Source organism: Notothenia coriiceps, unplaced genomic scaffold (genome assembly GCF_000735185.1).
Source record: "Notothenia coriiceps isolate Sejong01 unplaced genomic scaffold, NC01 NC01_scaffold00015798, whole genome shotgun sequence".
Taxonomy (NCBI): Eukaryota; Metazoa; Chordata; class Actinopteri; order Perciformes; family Nototheniidae; genus Notothenia; species Notothenia coriiceps.
In genome coordinates, this window is record NW_011348499.1 from 498916 (window position 1) to 516086 (window position 17171).

Below are 17171 nucleotides of genomic sequence, written 5' to 3' on the forward strand. Positions count from 1 at the left end.
CTTTACTTCCATTCATCTGTCTCTCCCTGTGTGCCACGGGTCCTGCCAAGATGTAGTACCTTATCCACATGTATCATACATCTTGAGTTCACTGGGGCTATGTCCTTATAGGTGCGCACACACACACACACACAAAACAGCATAGGCAGTCTGTTTTTTGAAAACTTTAAAATTTGTGAAAGCCAATTCTTAACATTTTGCTTAATATTGGCAAATACATGTTTTTTGGAAAATACCATGAACAACCGAATATCAGTAATGTGGTGGCGCTCTGGCAGAGTAGTAGCCTGGTTTCACATGATTCATCTAGTCCCTGTGACGAGGGCAGTGGCCTGTGGGATGGCAGCAGTTGTAGCTAGCACATTCCTCACGCTGGTCACAGACAACCAAGACAGATCACTGTGGAATGACTCCGACTCACCCACTGGCCCTTCTCCCCTTGCAGTTTGCTGAAGAAAAGCTTCAGCTCTTTCACTGTGATACTGTAGCTGGCGAGCACGCCCAACATGTCCACCAGTAGGTCTGCAAAACACACAAACGCATATTCAGAAAGGGGTTAAACATTGTGTTATAATTATACAGAAAGACTAAGAAGATACAATCATTTACTTTAGAAGTGAGAATGAGTCCCAAATATATATAATAATTCCTGAGCTGGCACCTGATTTCTTTTTTTTTCTTTTTTGAAATCCGGCTCCTTTTTATAATCTTTATTGGCCTTTTGATCATTACAGTGAAGCTGCAGAAGTGAAGCAAAAAGCTAAGCAGCTCAGACATTAAAAAAACAAAACTTGGATGAAATAGAGAAGGCATTCTGGGAGTCTGCAGCCTCTTTCATTAGTTATTACGGACTAATGACAGGGCATGGTATGACAGATACGAGTAGTGTGCACAAACATAAGCCTTGGTTTAAACCTTTAAATATAATGATGAGTGGCACTTTTATCTGCTAGGTCTATTTCCGTGCAAAGTATTAGTACCAGTATATGCACACAAGTATTTCATATTTGCTGTTCAGCTAAGTCTTACGCAACAGACTGATTCAGAGCACTCCATGGATGTGAGGAGAGAAAGAGACAGTCTGCACATCTACTGTACGTGCAACAGAAAAAGTCAAAGTTCTAGTGCCCCGGTGGTTTTTGAGGCATTGATCATAAACAGCAACATTTACAGTTTAAAATCCAGCCGGAGACCTTTGTTGCATGTCATTCTTCATATCTGTCTGCAATTCCTGTCACCTTTCAACTCCCAGAGAAGTATAGAAAATAAACACAAATATTGAAAAAACTGTGTAAAATATGAATAAAAGAGGTTTTTTCATTTTGAAATGTCAATCAATAAAATAAGTTGCTTCAGTTCTATGAGACTGAGACAGTTCTCAGGGAAGGGCAGAGCATTTGTACTGTGGTGGATATTACTACTGTATGATCATTACTTTCAGCTGCCTAGTTACCACTGGGCTGTATCACCCCTGCTTGACTGCACAAACCCTCCAGGCCAGCGCTGTTCTAGCTCGCAAAAGTTCACTGAAGGATTAATTCTGACTAATTTACAGATGGGCAACAGACTACACTGGGACTCTGGGGAGTCTGTACAGGAGGAGTGTGTTGTCCGTTTTGACTGCAACACATCTCTGTATATGAACTTGTGAAGGACGAAACCATGAGGTCACAATATACGGGAAGAGTGGATAGGAAGGTTTAGAATTAGTTACTATATTTCCAAATACTCAATTGTGTCCTGAGGTTGGAGTTCATGTCTTTACTTGTTCTCACTTCACACAGAGCTCAAAGCAAAGGGTCTTCAGCTAGACACTTTTTTCCAGCCTACCGGGACCTGTGGGGTTTGGAGCTGTAGACCATATATTTTGCTTCATAATAAGGCTTACCCCCCCTTGGTCAATTAGCCCACTAATTGGTCATTTTACGTTCATTTCTCTAGCATATTAGTCTTTATTTTATGATTTCCCATGCTGAATTTCCTAAAAACTATTGAGCTGATCTCTGGTAAACACGTGAATTAAAAGGCCGCAGTAAACTAATCCATCCAAGTGACAAAAACATGTGTGCTGGGAATTCATATAATCAGGGATAACCCTTTTAAAGAAATCGCTGCCTTTAACTTTACAATACAAAATGTTATTATTTTATTTATATTGCAGTCACAACACATTACTTTTCGCACAACGTGCTGTCACTAGGTACCTGCGATCATGCTTTCAGTGGTGGATATGCGGTGCAGCACCAGCTGGATGAGCCCCACGTCAGTGCACGCCTGCAGGTTGCGCACGCTCTTCTTGAGGATGGCGGTGAAGATGCTCCAGATCTCTGCCTGACAGGTGGGCTCACACTTGTCCAAAAGCTCCACCATGCACACGATGCTCTCGGGTTCTTGGATGATGAAGTTCATCTCAAGGTCAAACTGGCCTCCCACCAGCTGGAGGAGGGATAGAAGGAGAGAGGGAAGGGAGAGAGGGAGAGAGAAAAGAGGGAGACGGGGGAGTTGAGACAAGGTGCTTCAGTCAGTTGTTGAGTAAGTCAAACAATAGCAATAATAAGCAAAACACAACCACAAGTTTCGAAATAGCCTTTACATGTGTTCACATTACTTAGTGTGTGCACAGCGCTACACAGATCATTAATCATGCATCAGAGCTGCTGCTGGCCAAGTGGGTTAAAGGTCAGGGGAGAAACACAGGTCTCTGTCAGTCAGTCTGTGTGTCTGTTTGTTTGACAGCAGATTGAACCGTTTACAACTAGCCTTGGGACACCGAGATAAACCCAGAACCAAAATATATCAAACAACCTCAGTTAAAATAACTTAGACATCCAGACAGACTCAAACACTGAGAAGTTCATATGGACGTTGTTTATTCCTGTAGGAAGCCGTGACATATTACAGAATCTGACGAAGCAATGCCAAATTAATCTTTATGAAAAGTGACTTGGTCCCTGTATCTGTATTAAAACAGCATCAGTGTGTATACATATTTACACTCAGTAATGTATTTATTGTGAACAAAGAGAACAGAAGAAACACATTTTCCTTTGCAGCCAATTACCTTTAAACAAGCCTTTATCTTGAGTCATAAACACAAATTGTATTCATGGGGAACAGCACATGCATTACACGGTGTAAGTCAGCCTTAGCAGTGACCTCCAGCTGGAGCTTGCTCAGGAGCCGCTGAGCTAAAAGGCTTGTCTTATTGTGAAGGAGTAATGTGCTTCGTGTGTGAAAATAAATTGTATGAACCATAAATGTCATAATTTGTCACTTCTTAATAGTTGTGATGACATTTTTATTATTGAACCCTGCCTAATAGAAAAAGATAAGGAAAATAACAATGTTGGAGCCATATTAATATTGTGGGTAAGGCTGTCGTGTTGAAATCAAGAAGGTGTGACTGGACAGAAAAAAATGAATGTGAGATTGTCGTAGCCGCCCATTAGACGGGCTGGATGTGAAAACAATATGATTTGGTGCAGGGAATGGAAACTGTCCCATTAAAATGAGTGAGGTTGGATAAACTGGGCATGTGTGTTGAGTAGAAGATAGGGAAGGAGGGGAACCCGGGGTATGCTGCTGCCACAACATCCTTGAAGAGGAGTGGATAAAGTGATGAGAACACTGACACACACCTCACCTACTGTCCCCTTTAACCTCGGCTCACAGAGATCTGCTCATTTCTTCATGTCAACTACCAACATTAGAACCATATAGATCAATCTTACACAAAGCCTATTTTCGTTGTCCTTACGCTTTTGTTTATTTAAATTAACATGTACCAAAATGTATAGTAACAAATATTAAACCATTACCAATACACAAAATGCAGTCATTGTTGTAGTTTAATGAGATAATTTTTTTTAATAATTCTATACATTTTTACATTGAGTTTTGCGATCCCGATGATCTTGAATCTAAATATATTTATTTTACAAAATTTCTGCATCTATCTTTCTGGATATGGATTAAAAAACACACTCATTAAAGAAGCTGAAAACACAAAATGTTGAGCCTTTTCACTTTGATGAATGACTCAATTTTATATTCTATTAGCAGGACTGTTGAAAATTAATTTTCCTTCCATTGAGTAATCGTTTGAGCAATAACTCCTCTTAAATTCATTTGTGAGGCTATGAGAGGTCAGCAGGAGAAAAAAAAGGAACTTTACTTTAATTTGAGGTCATTTAAAGGCTGGGTTGACCAAAAATTAGGGCTGTGCGATTATGGCAAAAATCATGATTACTTTGGTCAATAATTTATATCACGATTATTAAAACGATAATCAATTTATTGAAAAAAAAAAAGTAAACAGTAGATTACCCTGAACTTTAAGTATAATTCAACCAATACAAAAAATAATTACATTTTTTTTTTAATACAAATAATAATCGTTTTATTTCGAATACCTTGTTTTCATAATCGTTGCAAGCCAAAATCATAATCGAGATTAAAATACGATTAATTGCACAGCCCTACCAAAAATACCAATGTTTTCGTCCTACTTCTATCTTTCCATGGAGAGCTTTGAAAAGGTTTGGATGCACGCCGATCTGAGATTGCTGCTACCACCCGAAGTGAGAGAACTTTATATAAGTGTTGTATTGTGGGTGTTAAAAGCATTCTTTCAAATTATCGCATTGAAAAATATACCCCAAACAAAATGTGATTTCAAAATCGCTTTTATTGGGTTAGAGACCAATTATAATATAGATATTTTAAATCCCATTTAACCAAAACTAACAGCATGGATGGATCCAACTAGTTTTTTTTAGATATTCATTTGGATTAAAAATCTCTTAAATTAAGTCAGAGTTTTGCAAAAAGCCTAAAAAAGGAACATATACTGTATCAAGATGTATATAGTGCAGATAGATAGATGGATAGATGGGCAAACCAATATTAAGTCATCTTTTGATGTTAAAAGTGAATTTAGTCTAAATGTCCACAAGACACTTGTTAGGACAAAGCCAGGGTTAAAGTATAACACATGCACCTAGTTAATGCCCCCCTGGTANCGCAAAGACTTCAGCCGACGGCCAAGTAGCACGTACGAACTGCACATGCGTGAGTGGCAATAACTCTCTTTACCAGCAGGCAGCGGTAGTGTGTATTCGTTATTCATAAGAGGCAACAACCGGAAGACAGACTGTGTGATAACCGAGAGAAGAAGAACAGACTGCGTGATATAAACAAACAACAAATAGCGTGTGCCAGCGCCATATAGATAGAAGTCTATATGGCGTCAGTCTATATGGCGCTGGCGTGTGCGTTCCATTTCGGTTTCTTCATTCCAGATCGCCATGATGAAGAATAAACTCTTGCGTCCAGGTGAGATGAAAATGAAAATGGGAAGAGTGGCACAGTAAGAGACAAAGACACACTGCAATCCGGACGGCATAGAAACTAAATAGGAACTGATATAAGATACATTTCAAAGCAATCAGATTAACAATTAAACAGAAGTAAACATAACAATAAATAAAACACAAAAGATGGAAATGGAATACTAGATGTGAGAGATTCACAACAGCTAAAGACTGAACATAAGACATGCTACATTACGGACTTGTGATGCAATAGTTTATCATTAATAGAAAAAATAGATAACAAAAAGAAATATAAGATCGATTGACAGATTTGATATAATATATCAATAGAACATACGATGATATTGGAACAGAATAATAACGATATGCATAATATATAGAAATATAAGAATGAAAAGCAGAATAAAGAGAATCTGAACGTCCTATGTCTGTTGGACATAAAAAAGAACAGTTACTTTCAAATGTACTATCTAGAAAGGCCCAGAGCACACCAAACTGCTGTGTCGCGCTCACGTCTTCCTCCTTGGCAACAGTCGCACTGGACAACCGCAAGACTCAGCCGACGGCCAAGTAGCACGTACGAACTGCACATGCGTGGAGTGGGCATAACTCTCCGTTTTTACCAGCAGGCGGCGGTATGTGTATTCGTTATTCAAAAGAGGCAACAACCGGAAGACAGACTGTGTGATAACCGAGAGAAGAAGAACAGACTGCGTGATATAAACAAACAACAAATAGCGTGTGCGTTCCATTTCGGTTTCTTCATTCCAGATCGCCATGATGAAGAATAAACTCTTGCGTCCAGGTGAGATGAAAATGAAAAAGAATAGCCGTCTGTGTGTGCTTTCTTAATCGTTTGTTTGGGTCCCTCACTTCCGTTTCGCTTCTCATGCACTGATTCGCTAAGAGCTTGTACTGGCATATGATTTAATTGGCTGAAGCTTCCACCGAAAACTTCAGAAGATTCAAAAGTTGAACATTGCTTAACTTTTGAATCCTGACATGCCTGGAAATCTCTGCTTTGCTTCCCACAATGCAGTTCGGCGAAAAGTGAGGCAAAGTGACGTCAACCCCATTCAAAGTGAATGGGCAGAAGCGTTGGAAGATTTTTTTAACGCTGCTGTGTGGACGTACCGTAGGCAGCACTCTGCTCCGAACCTGGAAACTTTGTGTTTAGGTGTGATGTTGGTGCGTAACATCAAAACGTCAAGGTTGTAACTGGGTATAACAAAGAGCAATATACAATAAGAATACTTTATATTACAAAAAGACTAAATGATGCTGCCATTAATCGGCTGTAATACTTTGAACCATGATGCAAATTGAAAACAAAGTGCATTTTCCTATAGCTAAGTGAGAACATCTAATGTGTCTATTGGTGCATGGCAAAGAGGTTTACAACCTTTCAATTTCTTTGATTGTTCAGTTCAATCATTTACATTGCTCTATTTTAGGAAACAGCTGTGAACGGTAGCGAGCTCTACCCCCGTGTAGAGCCAAGCAGAGCTCTGTGGTAAAAAGCTGTCTTTATGGCAGAGAGACACCAGATCCCTGGCGCAGTAACCTAGCCTGGCTGCACTCCCCCGAGGCCAGTCTGAATTAATCATGGCTGAATAGCCAAGCAGCCACTGGGCCGTAACACAAAGCACAAACAGGCTTCTATGGTCTCCATGGAGAACAACATTGGAGGATCACAGGGGTTGATGATATGCCAGAAGCGGGATTCATATCTGTCGCCTGAGCTGAACCTGTGCGTCAGGTGACGGTGTGAGGATTCTTGGAAATCTGAGATACGAAACCCAGTGTCAACAATGACAATGTGTGACTTGATGTTAATTTATTTACCACATACAAACAACACAGCCATGTTTACAGGCTGCATGAAAGAGGTTGGGGAAATGCAAAATGGAACTTTGATGGGAAATTGGTGTCCTAACTAATGTTCCTATCAGTCATTTTTTTTCAGATTGCAAAGGAAAAGTTGCCAAAAAACTTGAATGCAGTGGGGACGCAAGTCATTTGTGGAAATATCTATAAACAAATATTACACAATGCTTTTAGCTTCGCTAGGGTGAAAAGGTTAGCATATTGAGAAAGAGAAGATACAGTTAAGCCTGATTGTTTTGGATGGACATTTAGGTCCAGTACACATTTCCTTCATTCAACTAAAGTGTATGAATGAGAGATGAGGTATTGACGGTGTGTGTGTGTCACGGTTACAGGGCCTCTTGTTGCGTGTCACTCTCTTTTGGAAAAGGGTTAGGGTAAGGGAAAATAGCCTCGTCTTGATACTTATGTAGGTCCTTGAGACTGTTAAGTAACAAGTTAAAAACTCCTCGAATAAACTTTAAAGCATGTATTTATTCCAAAAGTACAAGTGTAGTGTAAATCCTATGAAAGACCACACATTTTGGCACTGAGCAAGACATTGGGACTGAGACCATCACAAGTGGACGTTTACTAAAAAGCTATTTGAGGTCTGAACTACACAGGCCAGACTTCTAAATCTTTACAGACAGCCATGTCATGCCGAAGATGAGTAAAAGCAACAAATGATGGCCTTTGCACCAAAGGGAAGGAAATTACCCAGCTAAAAGTAACAAGCAGAAACACTGATGCTGCCAAGACACGGCTGCAGGGGGATGAGACGCTCTATCCAGTGTGTGTGTGCGTGTGTGCGTGCGTGCGTGCAGTTCTCTCCGTAATGAAACTGCAATTAATTCTATGGGAGAAATCATTTGAATCTAAAGTAATTTGCCTGCAGGAGACGACTGGAGATTCAGCCAATAGAAGAACGCCCTGGGACAAATGTTGTGCTCAGATGAAGCATCTCTCTAGTTAGTCAGATGGCTTATATCTAGATTTGAAATGCTCCGTTACTTGATATCATCTGTCAGATTGGGATTGTGAGGACAAGCCTGGTCTGAATTGATTATAAAAATGTAAATGTTATTTTATGGATATGGTAAAGTTGTTAAGACCAGCCTGTGTGTTATTACAACCCAGCATGACCATAGTTTGAAACAAAATGCTCATAAATTGGGTTGTCAGAGTGACCATGTTTTCACCACCACTGGCCTACTTTTTCAACGGCTCTTCTAACCGGATCTCTTTTAACAAGCTATCTTTTCCAACCAGAGGCAGTGCCAGCTAATTATTTAACCAGAGCTGCCCCCCCCTACCCTAACCCAAACATCCATCACAGTGACCCAAAACATGAATCGTGATATGACAACATCTTATAATCCTGCTCACATTTCCAACATACTGATGTGAAGGGTTGAAATGCCTCCAGCAGATAATCTGTCCAACTCAAATCCCTCTAGTGCTAGCACTGATGAGAGGGAATGAGCTTCTGATGGTGGAGATGAGAGGAAATGGTGAGGCGATATTCATGCATTTAACAGGCTCTGGTTGCAATACAGTCACAGTCTGTAAAGTAAGCAACCCTTCACATGAAGTGGGACCAACGTAGACGATATCTGTATGTAAGATGAAATGGATTTCAGAGATCAGTGAAAGGTTCATAACAAGGCTGTCTTTATTTCAGATACAAAGAAACAAAGCTTCTGAGCTGATGTTCATAAATAGTTTTTACTGTGAAAAATGTAAAAATTGCTTGGATGAATTATACCAATAACAGAATGGTTTCTTCTACCAACCCTTGGATATGAACCAATATTTTTCTTGAAATATGATATCCGTTTAAGCTCACTGCTTTCTAAAAGAGTTACATTAAAAAGGCATACAGAATATTTGGTGCACAGAATTGGCCGGTGGCATCTCCTTCCACAGGACAATTATGTGACAGCAGGAAACTCAAGTCCACTATCTTCTCGTAAACAAATAAACACTGCCGAGCATAGGAAGGCAATGACTAAGCATGATGTGGGACGACGGCGGACTCGTAGAGTGAAGCAGACTATCTCGCTGCTAGTTGGTGGTTCTGGCAATATTTCAGACCAAACAAGATCAGAGGATCCTTCCAAGTCTTGACATGAATAAAGAGTGCTTTAAAAACAATCTGTGAAGTTGAAGGACCTTATTATTTAACACTGAATTTTTCTATTTTGCATTTTGTATACTTTAAGATATGTGACCAGTTACAAATATTCCTAAAATCATATCAGCCTAACATGCTTCTTAATTTGCAAAAAATAAACATTTAACAGAAATTATACATTTTTATCAAAGTGTAATTAAATGATTATCAAGAGTAGGGCTGCACGATATTGGAAAAAACTGACATTGCGATTTTTTTCCCCCTGCGATATGAAAACATACAGGAATTGAAGAAAAGACCGTTTTTTTTCCCGCAAACCATCCTTTCTTGAACTTTAATGTTATACAATTGGTATTTTTCTAACTATATTTAACCGGACGAAGGATTTTAGTCACGGACGTCTGGATCTTAAGTTATCAGAGCAACAAGCTGAGCTAGCTCGGTTAGCAGCGCCGGACTGCCCTGGAGAAACACATGAAACGACTGTATTCAGTGTTTTTACCTTTAATCACCGTCCGTTTGCTTTGGAGATTTGATTGTGATTGGTGGTTTGCTGTGCATGCAGAGCCTGCATGTCACTCACTCAAGTACCCCTGACATTTTGTAGCAAGCAGCAAAATAATTGTAACATGACATGTTTGAGTTAATTTGCCTACTTAATATCGCAAGTCCGCGATTATCGCCACGACACGATATATCGTGCAGCCCTAATCAAGAGATCATCTTACTGCGACATTGCCCTGCTCTCTACACAGAACGCAGCCACTCAGAGACTCCTTCAATGTGTAATACACAAGAAATATGCATTGCATCACTTGTATTGCCTTGTATGGCTTGTTTCTCTAGCTTCTGTTGTTGAAATATTTGAAGAACCTCAAAAAGACATGCGGCGTTGTGGACGAGGCAGCCACTCTACATCTGTCAGAGCAGGAGTGGAAGGTCAAGTGGGAACAATTACACATGCAGTGACCATGGAATACACTGGTTCAATCATCACAGCTAAACACAGCCCTTTTTACCCGACTCACTTCATAACAAATTGTTATTCTGATTAGACTTCATGAATATTTTACAGAAGTAGCACCAAATATTTGGGTTACAAGCTAACATTCAGATTAATGAACAAATGGTGATTATTCAGCTAATTGCTGAATCATTCTTGGGGTGGTTTACCCACTTTACACCACAAATTAGAAGATTGATCCTCTGTCACCGTTGAGAAAAAAAAATTCTCAGCTGTCTTGCTTTTAGTACAACAAAGACAATGAGAGACAGAGAGGAGAGACACAGCAGTGAAGAGAGATATTTTAATAGCTGGATTTCTAAGAATATCCTCAGAGGGGCAACGTGCCAAGCTTTTGTTTTAAACAATGGTTGACAGTCATTTTTATACTTCATTAAACGTGATAATGGCCAGGCGGTAGTGTGATCCGCACACCATTTCCTTTGTTATTCTGTTGCCTAAGGACACAGGTTTAGTACAACATGCAGAAAGCTGCAGTTAAAACATGCATGGAAATAATTGGCCCGCATGTGCCTATGCCGTTTTGACTCACATTAAAATGACGTTCTTTGATGAAATCACGCATCGTTTATCCTGTATTATGCCATTCTCACAGGCGACATAGACCCTAAACAAATAAGGAAAGCAACTACCTTGATTAGGACCAACAGTACATGTTATCCAAATGGAAGAGAGTGGATTTTGATTATATGAAGGATGATCATCCATACTTCTGTGACCATGCTGCTCCTATTCAATTTCACTTGTGTTGAGTGTAAAATGTGATCAAATAACAGGTATGTCTGCATTTCGGTCGAAACGTACCCAAACATGGTGACTGCAGTGGGGTTTGAACCTGTGACCCTCTGATCCGAACACGCACAACCCACTGCGCCACACGCCTAACATAAAACAAATGAAGAGCTATCTTAGCATTACATAAACAATTCCATGACAGAGCTCTTTAACACTTGAATTGTATCTTTCTGGAGATCTGGCTCAAATGGCAGGGTGGCTGCTACCATCAACATAAGGAAAAGGCTTGTCAGGAAATAGGGCTCATTAGAGTCCAGGCTTTAGGGCATTCTGTTCCTTTTTCCAGAGCAACATACTAACTAAAGTCGGCTGCTTCTGGAATAAGAAGTTCAAAATGAACACAATACTTGGATATAATCAATTGACTGCATGGCTTGCTAATTCAAACAATGCATCCATGGTCTCTGTCTGGAATAAGATGTCCAGTATTAACAACATTCATGCTGAAGAATATGTTTTCTCTGTTAACGTGAGGCGACAAGCAGATGCAGAGAGAAGTGATCTGATCATGAGGCAAAGAAAGAATTTCATTGTGTGATCCAGAGACGCCTACGATTTGAGTTTGCATAGTGGCAGTAAATAGGAAAGGTTGGCTCTGGGGCAACTTTTTAAAAATAGCGACTGGATCAGGGAGGTGAAGAAGGAAAGAGATACACTTCCAGTCTGCCTTGAAGCATGGAGGAGTGAAATGAGAATTTCTGGGACCCACCTTTGATTATTCAAATGTTAAAAGATAGCTTGTAGTTTAACGTAGACAAAGAAAGTTTCGTACAAACGCTCGTGGTGGAAACCGATTAAAATATGTGTGTTCAATTCAAGTAATTGGTGAAATAATGTCCTCGTTTATTGCAAAATGTATTCTCAAGTTATTCTGAAGCTTCAGCAGTCTAATTCAGATAAATCATTATTATAACAAAGATACAGTTCCCTCCTTGTTTCCCCAGACAGTGTTTCAGTGTTGAGCTTCAGTGGAACAAAGAAACACACAGGGGAACTTTTGTACTAAAAAGACAGACATTTCAATTAAACCAAGCAATAAGTCTTAAAACACCCAATCTGATTTGCTTCCTCTCCTGAAGCACCAACATCATAAAAACAATAGACATTATTAAAACATTAACCTTCAGGGGATACTTCACACAGCACTAAAAACATACATTTAAGGAGCGTAACTACTGTAAGGCAATATTTGACTTAATTATTTGCCCAGAGACACAATTTGACAGGATCCGAGCATGCAGCCTAGCACCTCAGTTTAACAACTTCCTGGAGGAAACCCAGAATGGGGGACCAGGAAGCGGTGTGCAGCATTTCCTATCGCTGGTGTTTCACTCAGATTCCTGTGGTTTATAGGCAAGTTTATCAAGGTAGCTTTCTCAATCTTTACATATATTCTGGTACATAAAGTCCTGAAAAGCAAAAACAAAAGTGGGATAAGGTTTCCTAACGTGGAGGTAGTCACGTGAAGAGATATGTGGGCCATTTACAATACATTTCACTATACTGAGATCAACTGAAATACATGGCTGCATACAGGGTAGGACAAATATATTGTGCACTAATGCTGGTAATGTTGTTTATATTGCATAAAGTATAATGATTGTCCGCCTAAAATGTTAAATAACTCCAACTATGTCTTAATCAAAAGACACAAAGCCATGTTTTGGGATGTTTCACATGAAGAGACAGTTCCCTCCGGGTCTCAAAAATTCCCGTTGAACCTTGATGACTTGGGCGTGATTCAATGAAACATCCGTGATGCGAGCTGCCCAATAGATAACCTCTGTGATGTTCCAGCATGAAGACAATCGACCCTTTAACATTTACTCTGAGAGGATTGTGACCAGGTGCTGCCTGTCTGATGGTGCTGTAGATGTATGATGGCAATCGCCTGATGCTCACATCAGTCCGTTTATGGGTTACTGCATCATTCTTTTGACATCTAAAAAAGGACTCCTGGATGCGTGTTTGCCGTGGATTATTGAAGGACAACATACCAAAAACAAAGAAAAAAATCCAAAACCTTTACTTGTTCTTTTTATCTAAATGACAGGATGTTCTGCTTGCCAGTTCAATCTTTTTATAATCTAGGTCTAAAGGAATTTGTTTTATCGTATATTATCAGACCACATGTACAAAAATGTGGTAACCAGTTTATCCCAAATGGTTAAGAACAACATAAAACATACAGTTGAATACAAATACTCTTGTCTTGAGAAGTTACGTCTGGGAATGTGTCTTGTTTTAAATCAGAGATAGCCAGACATTAGACTACAGAGTTCCTGGTTCCTAGCCAGGACAAACGGTCCCTGATTCAAGGTTTAACCAATGGAATAAATAAAACCTAATAAGCTTTACAAATATGTCTAACTAGAACAAAGAATATGGCAAACACTTCTTCATTTAAGTTGTAAAGGGCCCAGTTGACCTGATGCCGATAGAAAAGTGGGTTTCCAGGCCAGATAAAAATATTGGAACTAAAGCATTGTAAACTTCAGGTAAGCAGCGTCTGAACTTAAAGGTAGGGTAGGTAAGAATGGAGAAACCAGCTCGAGTGCGCTAGAATTTGAAAGTACACAGCAGAAAAAAAATCTGCCTCTTCCTTCTGACTTCCTTACAGAGCCCCTCCTCCAACACACACGAACGCGCACATGACCAATGAGGGCACGAGATAAGTTTGTGCACAGATGGAAGGCTGACAGGCAGGTAGGCCATCCAGTTATTTTAGCCGGGCCGGCTCAGATGATTGGTCGTGCTTTTTACAGATTACTTTTTTTTTTAATGTATTTATTGTCAAAGCATTTAATATATTCATTGCTATCGGGATGAAGGAGTGAATACCGTTTTACATTTGATTTAGCAGTGTTTATGTATGGACTTTTACATGCTGGACTTTGGCAACAGAAGAGATGTTGATGCTGAGAGCCTGAAAGCAGGTCAAGGGTAGAGGAAACAACTAGGGGTCAGGAGGCTGGTTCTGCCAAGGGCCAGCCTGTCTCAGCACTGATGATCATTGGTATGCAACTGCAGGTTCATACAGCAGCTTTGCCTAGACCTGCAGCCCGTTATTAATCTATACTTAAAATACATACGAGTGACAGAAAAAGCTAGCTTGATTACTTTAACCTAGTTTTAACATGATGACTATCACAGAAGCATAGATAAGTATTCACATGGCAATATTTTGACAAACAAAACATTAAGGGATAGGGGAAATGAGATTTTCTTTAGCATAGCAGCATCATGCAGTCTAACATGCGACTAATACAGGTGGATATGCCACAGGCTGCAACTATACACTTGCTTATAAACATTGAGGGGGAAGAAAAACCTAAATGGTCACCATTGTGTCAAAATTCAGTGATGGTCCTATTAGGCAAAGCCTGGTCCGTTTCCAGTTAAACATAGTTGGATATAATCACCTCCATAACACTATTTATGAGATCATAAAGCTAGGTTCTGTATGTTGAGCACACTGCACCATGCCTCTGAAACATACTACGCAATATGGACTAAGGTTGGTCATTTAGACCTTAAAATTTGTTATATCTTCATGTAATATGTTCAGGTGTGTTTCATCAGGAAGTGTATATATATATATATATATATATATATATATATATATATAACACAAAGTATCTACCTAAACAAGGACAAAGGTAGAAGACAGAGCTCCAGAGAGGCGAGACGTGTAATGGGATTATAGGAGCTTCTGTGATCTCACTCAAAAAGACATTGTGTTTTGCTTTGAGAAATCTCCCCACAATGACCAAGGTGAGCCCACACCTTGAGGCTTCAACAAAACATTTTATGAAAAAGGAGAAGCATTTCATTTTACGCTTTAATATTCACACCTTCTACAGCAACTTGGCTGGCAGGATTAGCATATCATTACACCCCCTACTGTGAAGAGAAGATAACAAGCTGGGGGGTAGGTATTGCTTCCTGTTTAAAAAAAACAAAAAGTATACTATACTGTTCCAACATGTGGTAGTGTTTGCATAGTCTGTAAATGTGTGTAGTCAGTATGGACAGGTAAATACAACATTGCATTTTCACAGTCAATAAGTCAAGGTGTACTTCACAGTGAAATTCTAAAATAACATTTACCTTTGTGATCAAGAAGTCGTTTAATTGCACTCAAGTTGTAGTTCTGTCTTGTGACAAAATGTCTTGTGTTTCGTAGTTTTCTGGATGTATAGTATGGGCTCAGAACAGTCTCATAATACACACATGCACACAGAAGGATTCACACTTGTATTTAATGATCCGCAAAAGGATTCACACTTGTATTTCCGGATCCACACTTGTGTTTTTCAATGCACACACAAATGTGTTCCGTTTCATATACATGTAAATAAAATCCAAATACAGAAAAAAGTTTTACATATGTATTTTTGATCCACACATTTGTTTTCCATTTAAAACCTCTGAACCTGCAAACACAAACCGCTTTCTGTGCACGGATCGCTGTGCATTCGTGTGTGGGTTTTTTGAGACTCCCCTGACGCTCACCCGATTCGTACTTGTAATTTCTCTCATCTATAGCCAATCAGATGTCTCCTCCATTCTGAATCGGGTGAGCGTCAGGGGAGTCTCAAAAAACCCACACACGAATGCACNACAAACCGCTTTCTGTGCAGGGATCGCTGTGCATTCGTGTTTGGTGTTTTTTTAGACTCCCCTGACGGTCAGCCGATTCGTACTTGTAATTTTTTCTATCTATAGCCAATCAGATGTCTCCTCATTTATAAGCCAATCACATGAGCGCGCCCCCACGAGGGTAGATTTCTTGCGTTCATGACGTAGCGCTTCATGTACGCATTTTGCGCAGTCCGGAGCTGACAGGTCCATGGAACTAATCTCAGGACACCTCCACTCTCAGTACATTGCCACTTTCCGAACAGGAAATGCACGCAAATACAAACCTTTATATTATTAAGGTACAGCGTCATTTTCCGAACCATTGATGAATGCTTGTGTGTCCACTAACACGGCAGGCAAAACCGTTTTAAATGTGTGTTTCCTGTATGGCGAATACAGCTGCTTTATTTATGTCTGTATGAAGTTGTTGTGAGTGTGGAGGGAGCAGCTACAGGTTAGCTTAGCCTAATCGATCAGTGCACTACGAAGCCAGTGCTAGACAGTGAACTGTCAACGGGGGGGGGGAGCCCCGCCGGTCATTATCGGCCGATATTCACTCTAAATAGTTCGATCGGTGCTCTCTATAAAGGCCGATCAGGAGAGCTGGATCTGATCGATATGGACATAAACATAAGTGAAGTGTAACCGGACGCGAGAGAGAGATCAGATCAGCTGCTGAGTCTGACGGAGACATGCAGCTCTACATGATCACCTGAAGCTCCACCCTCTGTTTAGCGAGCTGACCGGAAAGCGCAAAATGCGAATATGAAGTGTCATGAACGCAATAAATAATACCCTCGTGGGGGCGCGCTCATGTGATTGGCTTAGAATGGAGGAGACATCTGATTGGCTATAGATGAGAGAAATTACAAGTACGAATCGGGTGAGCGTCAGGGGAGTCTCAAAAAACCCACACACGAATGCACAGCGATCCGTGCACAGAAAGCGGTTTGTGTTTGCAGGTTCAGGGGATTTAAACGGAAAACAAATATGTGTAAAGTATGTAAACCTTTTTGCTGTGTTTGGATTTTATTTCATGTATATGAAACATTTGTGTGTGCATTGAAAAACACAAGTGTGGATCCGGAAATACAAGTGTGAATCCTTTTGCGGATCATTAATACAAAGTGTGAATCCTTCTGTGTGCATGTGTGTATTATGAGACTGTTCTGAGCCCATATATTTACAGTGAGAACAGCTGTGAGGTCCGTGCAGAAAGCAGAGCAGTGTGTAAAATATATATCACTCAGTATAACAGGCCTACATTACTTTCTGTATTTGTATGCTGTAGTTTAGTAGATATCTACAAACAAAGAGTCGATATTTTTCTAAGACCATTTAGTGCTTCACATAATAAAATACACAACGGCTG

At 39.9% G+C, this 17171-nt stretch overlaps 1 protein-coding gene across 1 annotated transcript in view; it reads right to left on the minus strand.

Moving 5' to 3' along the window:
* Positions 1 to 17171, minus strand: part of lrba (LPS-responsive vesicle trafficking, beach and anchor containing) — a 192058-nt gene that overhangs the window by 164711 nt on the left and 10176 nt on the right. The window contains 2 exon segments of the mRNA XM_010775549.1: positions 422 to 522; positions 2205 to 2436. Of these exon segments, the coding sequence (XP_010773851.1) occupies positions 422 to 522; positions 2205 to 2436 (333 nt within the window).